Genomic DNA, 14,698 nt, shown 5'->3' with positions numbered 1-14,698 from the left:
AAAACAGATTATTTTGACTTCCATATTTTCTATTCATTCTGGCTTTCTCATGTCCATTTAGTCCATGTAACAACTCATTTTTTCACAGGATTTTTTTTTCTTAATCTCATGTTTCAAATAGGCAAAATACATTGTTAATAATATAGTAAATACCTATGTACATTTGTTCACAAAAACATTAGTCTTATATTTTACACTAGTGACCCAAACAACAAAACAGATTATTTTGACTTCCATATTTTCTATTCATTCTGGCTTTCTCATGTCCATTTAGTCCATGTAACAACTCATTTTTTCACAGGATTTTTTTTTCTTAATCTCATGTTTCAAATAGGCAAAATACATTGTTAATAATATAGTAAATACCTATGTACATTTGTTCACAAAAACATTAGTCTTATATTTTACACTAGTGACCCAAACAACAAAACAGATATTGACTGACAGCTAGGTATAGTTATAGTGCAAACAATATTGTATATATTTTTATGTAAGAGAGGTGTAAATTTACTTTGAGATAGAAAATACTTTTCTCTTAAAATGTTAAAAGGCTGTATTTCTTTATTATTTTATCTATCCAGTTGAATATGTAAAATTCCATTTTGGGAGTGTCATCTGCATATTTGGACATCCTGAATCAGTGCCAGTAGCTTTAGATTGCCTTTAGCACTGAGAAAAGGTTTCTGGCCTTCAGAATAGTAAAGGAACCATTTCCCTTTGATTTCTTTAGCTTTACTCTGACTTTATTGGGGCCCTAAACTTGTAAAAAGATTTATAGTAAGGATATAATTGAGGTGTAAAAAACTTTTAAAAAATAATTATGCCTTACAAACTTTTTAAAACTCTCAGTTCTTTCCCTATAAAAGTGATACTTGTGACCTTTTAACATGTTACCTTTTAATACTTTATATTATTTATATGTATATTTTTATTAAACAGTTAATATTTTATATTTACATATAAAATAGGATTCAGGATAATGAAGTAATAACTTCTAGTTTTTTATTATCATACATATGTCATCTTAGAATGCATATAGTTTCCTTTCAGTAAAGCAATTACTAAAAGTTTAGAAACGTTGTAGTAGTTTAGTTGAAAGTAGCATTTTTTCCCCCCTAGAGACTTGTAATATATTACTTGATTTTACTGTGGGGCTTGTTGAAATTACAGTGTTTTTCCTTTCCAACTAAGACAGAGAGTGAGATTGCCACCCTACATGCTTCTTTGCCGTCTATATTAGAAAACTATTTGAACAATTATGATCCATTAAAAGTAGTCTAGAATATGAGATCTGGTAATTGTTATATTCTTTTCAATTTATTTTATAAGTCATAGTCAATAGTAGGTTATGATTTGAATCAATGAACACAAAACTCAAATACAGACCATAAATATGACCAAGAGTTAATTACTCTTTCTCAGCATCATTTGTTGTGTACAGGTTAAGACTATGTAAAATGTTTGCCATCTCTAGAGAGCACCTAACTTAAAATGATAAAATATGTTTTTGAGAGGGGCACCTCGATGGCCTCATCGATTAAGTGGCTGACTCTGGATTTTGGCCCAGGTCGTGATTCCAGGGTTCTAGGATGGAGCCCTATGTTGGGATCTCTGGTCGGCTGGGAGACTGAGGATTTTCTCTCTCTCCCTCTTCTTTTGTCCCTTCCCCCATTGTTCTCTCTCTCTCTCTCTCAAATAAATAGATCTTTAAAAATATGTTTTCTGTTTTCAAGATACGTACTTTCAATATTTTCTTGTCTAATATTTCTAGGTATATTACAACTGTTCCTGTATTGCAAAAAATACAGAAATGACACCTACTCTGGCAAATTTTGATTTAGAAGCTAAAGCTGGAAAATGTGAAAATCGATGTGCAAAGTTGCCCATTTTCCTTGGCATTTTGTTTGCTACAATTGTCTTTACATTTATGGCTGGTACTCCTATAACTGTGTCCATCCTAAGGTATGTATTATATTGTGAAATTTGCCATCCCTAAGACGTGGTCGTTGAAAAGAATATGGACTCAAAGGTTCAGTTGGGCTTCTTTTGACCATTGGCTCCAATATTAATTTGGTTCTCATAAAATCATTAGTTCCATGGCCTGGAAAAGCTACTTCATTGAACCCCAGAGGAATGAGGTTTAAATATGATCATGTATGTGAAAATGTCTTAATATTGCCTATCTGGAATATACGTGACTTTTGTTTCTCTGCCTCTTTCGTGAGGCTTCAGTTGAACTGTTGGACTGTGTTTGAGCGTGATGGAAATACAGTGCGTTACACCTGTGTCAGAGTCAGAATGACAGAATCCTACCTTATGTAGTAGGTGTGGTGATATTCAGCCGTTCTGTAGACAGTGCTCTGCTGGATGAGAAGCTAACCGCCCCCAGCTCTTAATAGTCTCTGAGCTTCATTCAAGTTGCTCTTTCTCCTTCTACATCACTTGATAAAAATATTTTCTGTCTGCTCTTTCTTAAGTTCATCAGCCTTTCTAAGTCTTTCCTAACAAACTCTAGCTTTTTTACTCTTCAGTTTTTGTTCCCCCATACTACCTTTTCACAAAATTGTTTGTCAATTGGAAATTTTATTAGAGATTCAGTCAAAAGCTATTAAGTTGTCTGTTAAGATGATCTCATGTGGACTTTGGAGTTATTTAGAGAATTGAGAAAATGTTTTTTTTTTAAACTTCACTTTTTTTTTTTTAAGATTTTATTTATTTGACAGAGAGAGAGAAATCACAAGTAGGCAGAGAGGCAGGCAGAGAGAGAGAGAGGGGAGGAAGCAGGGTCCCTGCGGAGCAGAGAGCCTGACACGGGGCTTGATCATGACCCGAGCGGAAGGCAGAGGCTTAACCCTCTGAGCCACCCAGGCGCCCCAAAACTTCACTTTTGAAAAATTATCTGCATTACCTTTCAACTGCATGTTGATCTCTTTTCTCCTAACTCTTATGTGCCAGCATCACGTTTCATTCATCGTTGATAATCGTTACTTAAAATAAGATTGAGCCTCAGCATCTGTTTTACATTGACCCACATTTGTACATTATCCTGTAGGTATGACTTCTGTCTCAAAGTTAGTAAGTTAGAGTAGGAATTATTTGCTTGTGACTTAAGGGATAGTTAAAAATAATTCTTACTAATAAATATCCTTTCTTTTTTACATTTGATACAATTCATGTATATTCAATACATTTGTTAAACTTTATTTGACCCTTTTGTTGTTATTTGTATTTGTAATATTTTAGTTCACATGTCATTTTTCTTCTTTTATAATTCTATAACTTCTTTTGGAACTCCAAAAGGTTGAACTGTATATGAGCTGTTACAAATAGTTTATTTCATGCATATAAAATTTACTTTAATCTAGAAATGCTATGCTGGTATAAAAATAAATTTGCTCAAAGAGTAAATATACTATACAGCCACTTTTGCTTTAACATGTATTTGATATCTCCAGGTGTGTTGATCACAGGCAGCGGTCCCTAGCATTGGGAATACAGTTTATGCTGCTTCGATTATTAGGTATGCTGTTTTTCTTAATTCATTGGTGACTGTTGGTTATTTTTGTTCATTAGTGCTATTGGTGTCCTCACAGTATGTACATAGAAAATAATTAATATAAATGTCATGGAAAACTATATAATTGTCATTGAAAAAAGCTGTTTTCTAATATTTAATATGTAGTATTGTTTATATATCATGTAGGAGAATAATGGCTTTCTTTTCACTTACCTGATTGGTTAACTGTTGTTTCCAATTCTATTCTATATTCTACTACAAATATAACTTTAGGGGTGCCTGGGTGGCACAGTGGCTTAGGCTCTGCCTTCGGCTCAGGTCATGATCTCAGAGTTCCTGGGATTGAGCCCCACATTGGGTTCTCTGCTAATGGGGAGCCTGCTTCCCCCTCTCTCTCTACCTGCCTCTCTACCTACTTGAGATCTCTCTCTCTGTGTCAAATAAATAAATAAAATTTTTTAAAAAACACACACAAAAAACCCCAAATATAACTTTCAGGAGTATGTCATACTTATTTAAAATACAGAGGATCATGAACATATGTTTAATAGAGTATAGTAAAATACATAAGTCTTTTTTCTATCCATGTAAAGCCTATTACCAACATAAATAATGATGAAATAATACTTTTAACTGGTAATTCCTTTTCTCCCAGCATTTATCTCCATTTGGGACATAATTATGTTGCATCAACAATGAAAAATAATGAGCTAAAACATTTAAATGAAAATATGACATAGTATTGTGGGTAATTGAGAATTGATGGAAGATTTTTTGGAAAATATTGTAGAAAGAATATGTAGAAATATGTAGCAAGATGTAGAAGGACAGAAATACTGTGTTATACATATAATTATATGATTATACCCACAATATTATATACATAATACTGAATTCATTTATAGAAACAAAAACTAAAGCAGGGACAATAGAGATCACATAGACCAACTTTCCCCCTTTCAGATGAATAAATTAAAGCTCTGAGACATTTAAGAATTTGTCCATAGTTATACAATTTGTGGTGAAAATGAGACTAGAAGAATGGTATCCTTATTCTCAGTCCAGTGCTCCTTTGACTGCTATGTTGTAGGTCATGAAGGAACAAGCTGGATGTAGCGGAAATCTTTGTCTAAGAAATGTATTTGATTTGTATCAGTCGTAAACTCCTTAAATATATGAAAGTTTAGTACCTCATGACTTCATGCAAGGGAGGGGGTGTGTTTGAAATAGTATTCCCAGGCAGTTGCGCTGTCATGCACGCACGTACACAAACACATAACACATACAAATAATTTTGATTTTTAAAAAGTAGAATAGCTGGGGTCCCTGGGTAGTGCAGTTGGTTAAGCATCTGACTCTTTTTTTTTTTTTTTTTAAGATTTTATTTATTTATTTGAGAGACAGAGATCACAAGAAAGCAGAGAGGCAGACAGAGAAAGGAGGAAGCAGGCTCCCTGTGGAGCAGAGAACCCAATGCGGGGGACTTGATCCCAGGATCCTGGGATCATGACCTGAGCCGAAGGCAGAGGCTTTAACCCACTGAGCCACCCAGGTGCCCCTAAGCATCTGACTCTTGATTTTGGCTAGGGTCATAATTTCAGCATCATGAGATCAAGCCCTGTCAGGCTCTGAGCATAGCGAGGAGTCTGCTAAAGTTTCTCTTCCTCTCTGCTTCCCTGTGCTCACCCTCTCAATTTCTCTAAAATAAATAGGTAAATCTTAAAAAAGAAGTAGAATAACTAATTTCAAAGGCACATTCATTAAATTAGGAAGGCTGTGGATTAAAATACCTAGCTAAGTGTTAACCCAATAAATACCAGATTTTTTTAATGTAAATAATTACTTTCTGAATTGATTGGAAGTATATAATAATTATATAATTATTTCAGAATGTTTTATCTGTATTTCTTTCTATCCCTTTTACTTGTACATGACCTGATTGATTTGTATATGGGCAGATTAGTTTTTATTATTGTTTATATAAAATATATTTATGACCACTTATAATAAAAACCTATTAATTAGAGACTGTAATATTTACTGATTGTATATTTCACATAAAATTCTTCTAGGCACAATACCTGGACCAATTATATTTGGTTTCACAATTGACAGCACATGTATTCTGTGGGATATTAATGAATGTGGAGCTAGAGGAGCTTGCTGGATTTATAATAACATCAAGATGGCCCATATGCTAGTAGCCATAAGTAAGTGGTAATTTCTTGATAACTTTAGATTAAATTGATGATGTCAAGAGAAAAAGGTCTTACTGTTACTTACTTAAGTTTTGTAATGCTCAGTCCATGCTGTTGGGCTACCCTGAAATTCTGAAGCAGACATCAGTTATCATGGCAAGTTGTGAAAGGCTTTAATGAGTTGTAAGACTCAGTCTAAAATAGAAGAGAATAACATTTTAGCTTTTATAAAATCACATACACTTCTTTTAAACAACTTCTTTCAAAATTTTTTTTGAACATCTAACAAAAAGCTCAGACAATTCTGAGAAACTCTCTGGAATGATTGTTATCTAGGTACCTGGGCTTTGGAAAGCACTTAGAACTGAAGTAAGGAAATATCCTTTGGCTCTAAAGCATATTGTAAAAAATGTTTTTATAGTTTAAAAGGTTAGCTGTGATGTTTAACCCTTTTTGCTTTTGGTAGTCTACTTTGGATAGTTTTGGTTAAGCAATATATGACAGTGAAGACTGAGAAAGTAGACCAGTGTACCTGTTTTGTAGGAGTTAATATTTAAAAATTTAAAATCAACCTAAAAATTACATATTTAAATTAAAAATAGAGTTAGAGGTTTCAAGTTGGTCACAGGAGGACCCTGAACTCCTCTCCTCCCATGGATACAATAAATTTATAGCTACATATAGAATAATTTCTAAAGAAAAGGATCTTAGCACTGGACACAGCACCACATAACAAAGGACAAAAGAGTAGGGTAGGAAAGGTAGAGACATGCCTTACCCCAGACATGTTAATTCCACAATTGAGAGAGATCCCAAAAATGAAGAGTACATCCTTAATGAGTGAAGGGATTGAGTCACAGAACAGGCGTGCTGACCCAGAGGACTGGCACTGGGAAGACACGATCTCTAAGCATCTGGTTTTGAAAACCAATCGGGATTAAGACCAAGAGAAACACGGAACTGTAGGGAAGAGAGATCCCACTCTTATAGGCCTTGTGTGCAAACCATGTGTCCTGAGATCCAGCACAAAAGCAACAGAATGAAGAGTATCTAGAATATAAGCACAGAAGACCCACTTAGTAAGTTTAAAATGGCTTCTGGAGAGGTAGGAACATGCAGGGACTTTATCCAGAAACACAAGCTCTGGTGGGCACCATTTTTGTACTCTTATCCTAACTTGCTGGTGACAGAATCAGTGAGTGCCAATTTCCATGCTCTTTCTCTAGCCTGCTAGCACCAAAGGGCATGCTCTGTCCACCTTGCACTGTAACCAGGCTGGACAAGTACTCTGCACCCCTCCCACCATGTGCAGAGATCTGACCACAACTAGGATAGGCAAGCTTTCTGAGCCCCATCCTTCCCATTCAGCAGCCAAGATGCAAACAGGAGGGCAGGTTCCCTGAGCTCCATCCTCCCAATGTAGCAGACAAGCCGCAACTGAATCAGGTAAACATCCCAACTCCTGCCTTACCCAGTCAGCCCACCAACCTAGAACTGGGCTGGCTGAGTACCCCGAGCCTCATCTATCCCATACAGTAGGTGTGTCCCTATTATAGACAGTGAAGACATGCAGCCCCCATGAGGGATGTCCATAGAGGGTTTGGGTCAGTAGCGAGGGAAGACTGTTTTGGGGGCCACATGAAACACTCTTACACAAGCCCACTACCTCAAGACTGAAAGAGTTAACCGTTATACCTAATGAATAGAGATAAACACAGAGAGACAGGCAAAATGAGAAGAAAGATTCTAAACCAAAAAACCATAGTAAATCACAGAAAAAAGACCTTAGGGAAATGGAGAGAAGCAGTCTACCTGATAAAGAGTTCAAGGCAATGGTTGTAAAGTTGCTCACCAATTGTGGGGGTAAAAATGGTTGAACACAGCAAGAACTTCAACAAAAAGGTAGGAAATATAAGAAAGTACCAAAGCTAAGTTATAACTGAACTAAAAAATAGAGGGTTCAACAGCAGAACGCATGAATTAGAGGCAAGAAGCAGCAAGCTGGAAGATAGCAATGGAAAACACTCAAGCAGCTGAATGAAAATAGAATTAAAAGACAAGATACCTTGAGGGACCTCTGGGAGAGCATCAAGTGGAATAACATTTGAATTCCAGGAGCCTCAGAAGAAGAGGGAGAAAAGGGCTAGAAAAATTTGTTGAAGAAATAATGGCTAAAAACTTCCCTAATCTAGAGAAGGAAACAGACACGCAGGTTCAGAAATCCCAGAGAGTTCCACAGAAGATGAACCTGAAAATAAATACACCAAAACCAATTATAATTAAAATGATAAAGGTAAAGACAAATAGAGAATCTTAAAAGCAGCAAGAGAAAAAAAATTATATATAAGGGAAACCCAGTAAGGCTATTAGCAGATTTTTCAGCAGAAATTACACAAACCAGAAAGATGTGGAATAATATTCAAAACACTGAAAGGAAAAAACTGCCGACCAAGAATACTTTTCCCAACAAAGTTATCATTCAGAGTTGAAGGAAAGATGAAGAGTTTTCGAAGTAAGCAAAATCTAAGGAAGCTCATCTCCACTAAACTGGCCTTACGAGAAAGGCTAAAAGGACTTCTCTAAGCTAAAAAAGAAAGACACTAATTAATACAACATGAAAACAAAAATCTCAGCAGTAAAGGTAAATAAATAATAAAGGTAGTAGATAAGCCTCTTAAAAAGCAAGTGTTAAGGGTAAAAGACAAAATTGTAATTTAAAATACAATAATTAGGGGAATATAAAAAAGTTATGAAATGTGTCATCAAAAATCTAAAACATAGAGGGTGTGAATAAAAGTATCAAGTTTTGAAATGCGTTCAAAATTAAGTTACTATCAACTTAAGAGAGACTGTTATATACATGTTATATGTGAACTTCATGGTAATCACACACATTAAAAAATTATGGTAAATACAGAAAGGAAAAGAAAAAGGAATCTAAACAAAACACTAAAGAAAATAAACCACAGGAGTAGAGAGAAAGAGAATAAAAAAGGATCAGAGAGGAATTACAAAAACAGCCAGAAAACAGTTAACAAAATAGTAAGAAGTACATACCTATCAATAATTTCTGTAAATGTAAATGAATTGAATTCTATAATCAAAGGGTATATGATCAAAAGGTCTGGATAAAAAAATAAGACCCTTACATCTGCTACCTGTATGAGGTAACTTACAGTCTAAAGATGCTCACAGACTGAAAATGAAGGGATAGAAATAGACATTATATGAAAATGAAAAGAAAGTAGAAATAGTGATACTTATCTCAGACAAAATAAACTTTAAAACAAAGACTGTAATGAAAGACAGAAAAGGGCATTCCATAACAGTAAAGGAATCAACACAACAGCATTCGTAAACCAAACATAGCACCTAAATTTATAAAGCAAATATTAATAGTAAATAGTAAATAGTAATAGTAATAGTAAAGGGAGAAATAGTAGTAAAGGGAGAAATAAACAGTAATACAATATTCATGGGGGACTTTATTTTTTTTTATTTTTGATTTTTGATTTTATTTATTTGACAGAGAGAGATCACAAGTAGGCAGAGAGGCAGGCAGAGAGAGAGGAGGAAGTAGGCTCCCTGCCAAGCAGAGAGCCCGATGCGGGGCTCGATCCCAGAACCCTGAGATCATGATCTGGGCCGAAGGCAGAGGCTTAACCCACTGAGCCACCCAGGCGCCCCTCGTGGGGGACTTTAATACCTCGCTTAGATCAATGGATAGATGATCCAGATAGAAAATCAATAAGGTAACTATGACCTTAAATAGATTAGATGGACCTAATAGATATATAAAGAAGATTCCATCCCAAAACAGCACAATACACATTCAAGTGCACATGGGGCATTCTCCAGAATAGATCACATGCAAGGTCACAAAACAAGTCTTAATAAGTTTTAGAAGATTGAAATTAAATCAGGTATCTTTTCTGACAAAAAATATGAAACTAGAAATCAGTTATAAGAAGAAAAGTGGAAAGTTCAAAAATATATGAAGATGTAAAAACATCCTACTGAACAACCAGGGATCAAAGAAGAAACCCAAAAGAGAAATTTAAAAAATACCATGAGATAAATAAAAGTGGAAACACAATGTTCCAAAATTTTTTGAATGCTGCAAAAACAGTTGTAAAAGGGAAATTATATATAGTTATACAGATATAGGTCTACCTTAAGAAACAATAAAAATCTCAAACAATCTAACTTTATATTTAAGGGAACTAGAAAAAGAGGAAAAAACAAAGCCCAAAGTTCTTAGAAGGAAGATGGTAATAAGATCCAAACAAAAATAAGTGGAATAGAGACTAAAAAAGTAACAGACATGATCAGCGAAACTGAGAGCTGATTCCTTGAAAAATTAACAAAATCAACAGGCTTTTAACTAGACTCATCAAGAAAAAAAGGGAGCCCAAAAATAAGATCAGAAATGATGAGAAATTGCAATGGACACCATAGAAATGCAAAGGATCATAAAAGAATATTATGAATAATTATATACCATCAAATTAGACAATCTAGAAGTGATGGGTATATTCCTAGAAACATATAATCTTCAAGACTGAATCTTAAATATGGACATGGGGGTGTGTGTGCTATGGTGAGTGCTGTGAAGTATGTAAACCTGGTGATTCATAGACCTGTACTCCTGGGGATAAAAATACATTATATGTTTATAAAAAAAAGTAAAAAAAGAAAAACCAAACTGAGCAGGAAAGGACTTACACTATCTGACTTAAAGACTTTTATAATAAAGTTATGGGAAAAAAAAAAAAAAGCTGAATCTTAAAGAAATTGGAAATCTGTATAGAAAATAGACCAGTTGGTAGTAATGAGATTAAACCAGTAATAAAAACAAAACAAAACAAAAAAACCACTTCCCTCAAAGGTCCAGGTCCAGGTCCAGATGGCTTTGTAGGTGAATTTTACCAAATATTTTAAGATTTAGTACTTATCCTTCTCAAATTATTCCAAAAAATAGAAGAGGAAGGAACTCATTTTATGAGCCCAGCATTTAAAACCAGACAAAGACACTACAAAAAAGAAAATTACAAGCCAATATTCCTAATGAACATAGATGCAAAAGTCCTCAACAAAACATCAAACTTAATTCAGCAATATATTAAAAGGATCACACAGGCTGACTAAGTGAGGTTCATTCCAGGGATGCAATGTTTGTTCAACACCCACAAAAAAATCAGCGTGACACATGACTTAACAAAATGAAGGATAAAAAAAATATATGATTGTCTCAAAAATAGTAAAAACATTCAATGTCCATTTATGATAAAAACTAACCAAAGTAGGTATAAAGGGAATATACCTCAACATAATAAAGGCCAAATATGATAAACCCACAGCTAAATAATATTCAACAGTAAAAATCTAAAAGCTTTTCTTCTAAGATCAGGAACATGACACCGATATTCACTCACCACTTTTTTTTTACATAGTATTGGAATTCCCTCCCCCCCCAAAAAAACTATTGGAACTAATAAATTCAGAAATTTCAGGATATAAAATTAATACACAGAAATCTTTTGCATTTCTCTGTACTAACAGCAAACTATGAGAAAGGAAAATTAAGACAATCCTTTTACAGTTGCACCAAAGAGCCCAGAAGTAAACCCACATTTATATGCTCAATTAATCTACAATTAAGGGGGCAAGAACATTCAATGGAGAAAAGACAGTCTCTTCAATAAATCACACTGGGAAAACTGGACAGCTACATCCAAAAGAATGAAATTGGACCACTTTCTTACACCATACACAGCCATGAACTCAAAATGTGTTAAAGACTTAAATGCAAGACCAGAAACCATAAAACTCCTAGAAGAAAAAAAAATAGTAAGCACAGCAGCCTTAATAATATTTTTGGGGATCTATCTCTTCAAGCCAGGGAAACAAAAGCAAAAATAGACAAAGGGACTACAACAAACTGAAAAGCTTTTTGTACAGTGAAGGAAACCATTAAATGAAAAGGCAAACTACTGAATGGAAGAAGATACATGGACATGAGATGGCCAATAAAGGGTTAATATCCAAACTATAAAAAGAACTTATACAACTCAATAACAACAACAACAACAAAAGCAAACAGCCTGAATTAAAAGCTAGGCAGAGGATCACATAGACATTTCTCCAAAGAAGACATCCAGATGGCCAGCAGGCACATGAAAAGATACCATCACCCATCATCAGGGAGATGCAAATCAAAACCGCAATGAGATACCACCTCACATCTATCAGAATGGCTATTATCAAAAAGAAGAAATAACAAGTATTGGTGAGGTTGTGGAGAAAAGGGAACTCTCACGCACTGTTTGTAGGAATACAAACTGGTGCAGGCACTATGGAAAACAGTATGGGGTTTCCTCAAAAAATTAAAAATAAAATGTGATCTAGTAATTCTACCTCTGGGTATTTCTGGGTATTTATATGAAATATAAATATACCAAATAATCCAAAAAGATGTATGTACCCCTATGTTTATTGCAGCATTATTTATAATAAGTTATGAAAGTAACCTAAGTGTCAATTGGTAGGTGAATGGATAAAGAAAATATGGTTTACATGCACAGTGAAATATTATCCAGCAATAAAAAGAATGGAATCTTACTGTGTGATAGCATAAATGGACCTAGATGGTATTATGCCAAATGACATAGGTCAGATAGAGAAGGACAAATAATATGTCTTCACTTATAAATGGAATCGAAGAAAGCCAAAAAAAAAAAAAAAAGAAACAAAATAAAGCAATTCATTTGTTAATAGTTAAAGGCCTAAATGCATGATTAATTTTTGTTTTTATATGTAGGTGTTACTTGTAAAACTATCACCATTTTCTTCAACGGGTTTGCAGTCTTCTTGTATAAGCCGCCACCACTAGACACAGATGCATCTTTTGAAAATCAGAATCCAGTTGTGAGTACGGTTTCAGTAGAATGTGACCTCAGCAATATAGGACATGAGGGGTGAAGCAGAAAATGGAGACCAGATTATAGCTGGAAAATTGGCCATCATTTGTAAGAGTGCACATTGCCATTGCAGCATTATCTACCCAATATGGACAATCACATTTTAAAAGTTGGTATTTATAATTAAATGTGTTTTCTGTACATTTATGAACTTGTTTATTTTTGTTTTAATGTGAGAAACAGACCTGTGCCTTCAGAGCCCACCAAATGCCTCAGAATACACACACACACACTTCCCATTTTCAAGGTGTGAAATAACAAGCTAATAAACTAAATTAGAAAAAAAAAAAGCCAATTATTAACGAAAAGTTTACATTTTAGAAACAAAATGACATTTCTTTTCTTCTTGAAATTTGTTTAATTATCATTGTCAGTAGTTTGGGCTTATTTATAAAATTTGTGGTATAAAAATGTAAACTAATCAAATATATGTGATGATTTTTAAGCACTATTACTGAAAACTCAGGAATTTAAAACCAGCTTTTTGTTTTTAAGTTTTATACACTGGTCTGTCCTTCACCCAGAAGGTTACTAAACTACTAAAATATAGGTTGATTGTCTTCTTTGTGTCCCAGTATATAATGAGTTCAGAAATAGTATTATATATACATATTGTCACTCTAACTCAAGAATTCCAGGAAGTAATTTGCTAATCTTGCTTATTTTTAGCATTTTCCTTTAATGATTCCAAGGCAGTATTATTCAGTTATATGTCCTCCAGGAGAAAGTACCAGATTCAATAAAGAAAAGTGCCAATTATATATGAAAAGATTTCTTAATGAACTGTTGATCAGTGTTTATATAACTCAGTAATTTAAGTTTCCTCATTTTAAAAAACTTGTTACCTAGTATATTATTTATAGCACCTTAAATAGTACTTTGCTCACAGAAGGAATGTATTAAGGGTTGCTTGACTCTTTAACGGATCCATTTATTCGACAGATAAACTGTTTCACATATCTGATAACATGATAACATTCCATGTCTTCAGCTCAGATTTAAGCCACCTTTGTCTATTCAGAATGTAGAGGAAATAGATCAGTGAACAACAACAAATAATTCTACCTGGTTAAGAATTTTACTGATCAAGAAAAGCATTGAAGTTCATACTTAAATTAGAAAAAAGAAAAAAAATGTCACCCTATCTATACGAATAGTTTGAACAAGTTGCTTATAATGGACATTCGTAATGGTTTTTAGTTCTCAAGGGTTTTGCTTTATTCAGTGTACTCAATTTTGTAAGATGATACATTTTTACAAATTTTTAATGAAAATGAGTAAAGTGAAAGTAATTTTGATCCTTGAAAGAAATCAGACTTTTATACATATTTACAAAGAATACCTCCTTTCATGACAGGGCAATGTAGACACTACATATTATTTATACTTTTGGATCAACTAGGTTATATGTGTTGGTATGCTACCTTAAGAACAAAATTTTTCATAGTATATTTTTTCACAATTGATATGATTAATTTTATATTAAGCTTGAATCTATGAATCGACCTGTGGTGATTTTTGTACATAATTAGATACATATCTTAAAACTTATTTTTAATATTTAGATTTCCTGAATTGTAGGACATAAAAATCTAAAACTCTTACACATGAAAGAACTATATACGATTGATTTAGCTATGTAAATTGGAGAAAATATAAGTAAGATTTTAGCTGTTTTCTTTTAGTATTGTCTTTAATTTAAGCAATTATGTAAAATGCATATATGTATCTTTTTAAAAATGAGAATATTTGTACCAGATTGTTAAGTGTTTAACCTTATTAAATGGCACAGATTTTGAAATGGGGTTTGTATCTGTTTATGAATACACACACATTTGATGGTTGGGAAAGGGAAAATCAGTGTACTTTTGAACTTGGTGAAAGCATTTTAACTCAGTGATTTCTGGTATCTCAGCAGATGTATTTAATTCAATATAAACCACATTCATTATGAAACATATACTAAAATTGTTCCATACAGTAGTTTTCATGTATGACAGAGA

General features: G+C 33.7%; 1 protein-coding gene across 1 annotated transcript in view; it reads left to right on the top strand.

The window, feature by feature from the left end:
- Nucleotides 1–14,496, top strand: part of SLCO4C1 (solute carrier organic anion transporter family member 4C1) — a 73,123-nt gene extending 58,627 nt beyond the window's left edge. Inside the window, exons 10-13 of the mRNA XM_059418295.1 lie at nucleotides 1,772–1,962; nucleotides 3,456–3,520; nucleotides 5,590–5,727; nucleotides 12,536–14,496. Coding sequence (XP_059274278.1) covers nucleotides 1,772–1,962; nucleotides 3,456–3,520; nucleotides 5,590–5,727; nucleotides 12,536–12,696 — 555 coding nt within the window. The 3' untranslated portion in view covers nucleotides 12,697–14,496. The remainder of the gene's footprint in view (nucleotides 1–1,771; nucleotides 1,963–3,455; nucleotides 3,521–5,589; nucleotides 5,728–12,535) is intronic.
- Nucleotides 14,497–14,698: the final 202 nt, after the last annotated feature.

This window comes from Mustela nigripes, chromosome 12, assembly GCF_022355385.1.
Source record: "Mustela nigripes isolate SB6536 chromosome 12, MUSNIG.SB6536, whole genome shotgun sequence".
In the NCBI taxonomy this organism is placed as follows: domain Eukaryota; kingdom Metazoa; phylum Chordata; class Mammalia; order Carnivora; family Mustelidae; genus Mustela; species Mustela nigripes.
Note: the sequence above shows the minus strand (reverse complement) of the source record. Positions and strands in the feature narration are given on the sequence as shown.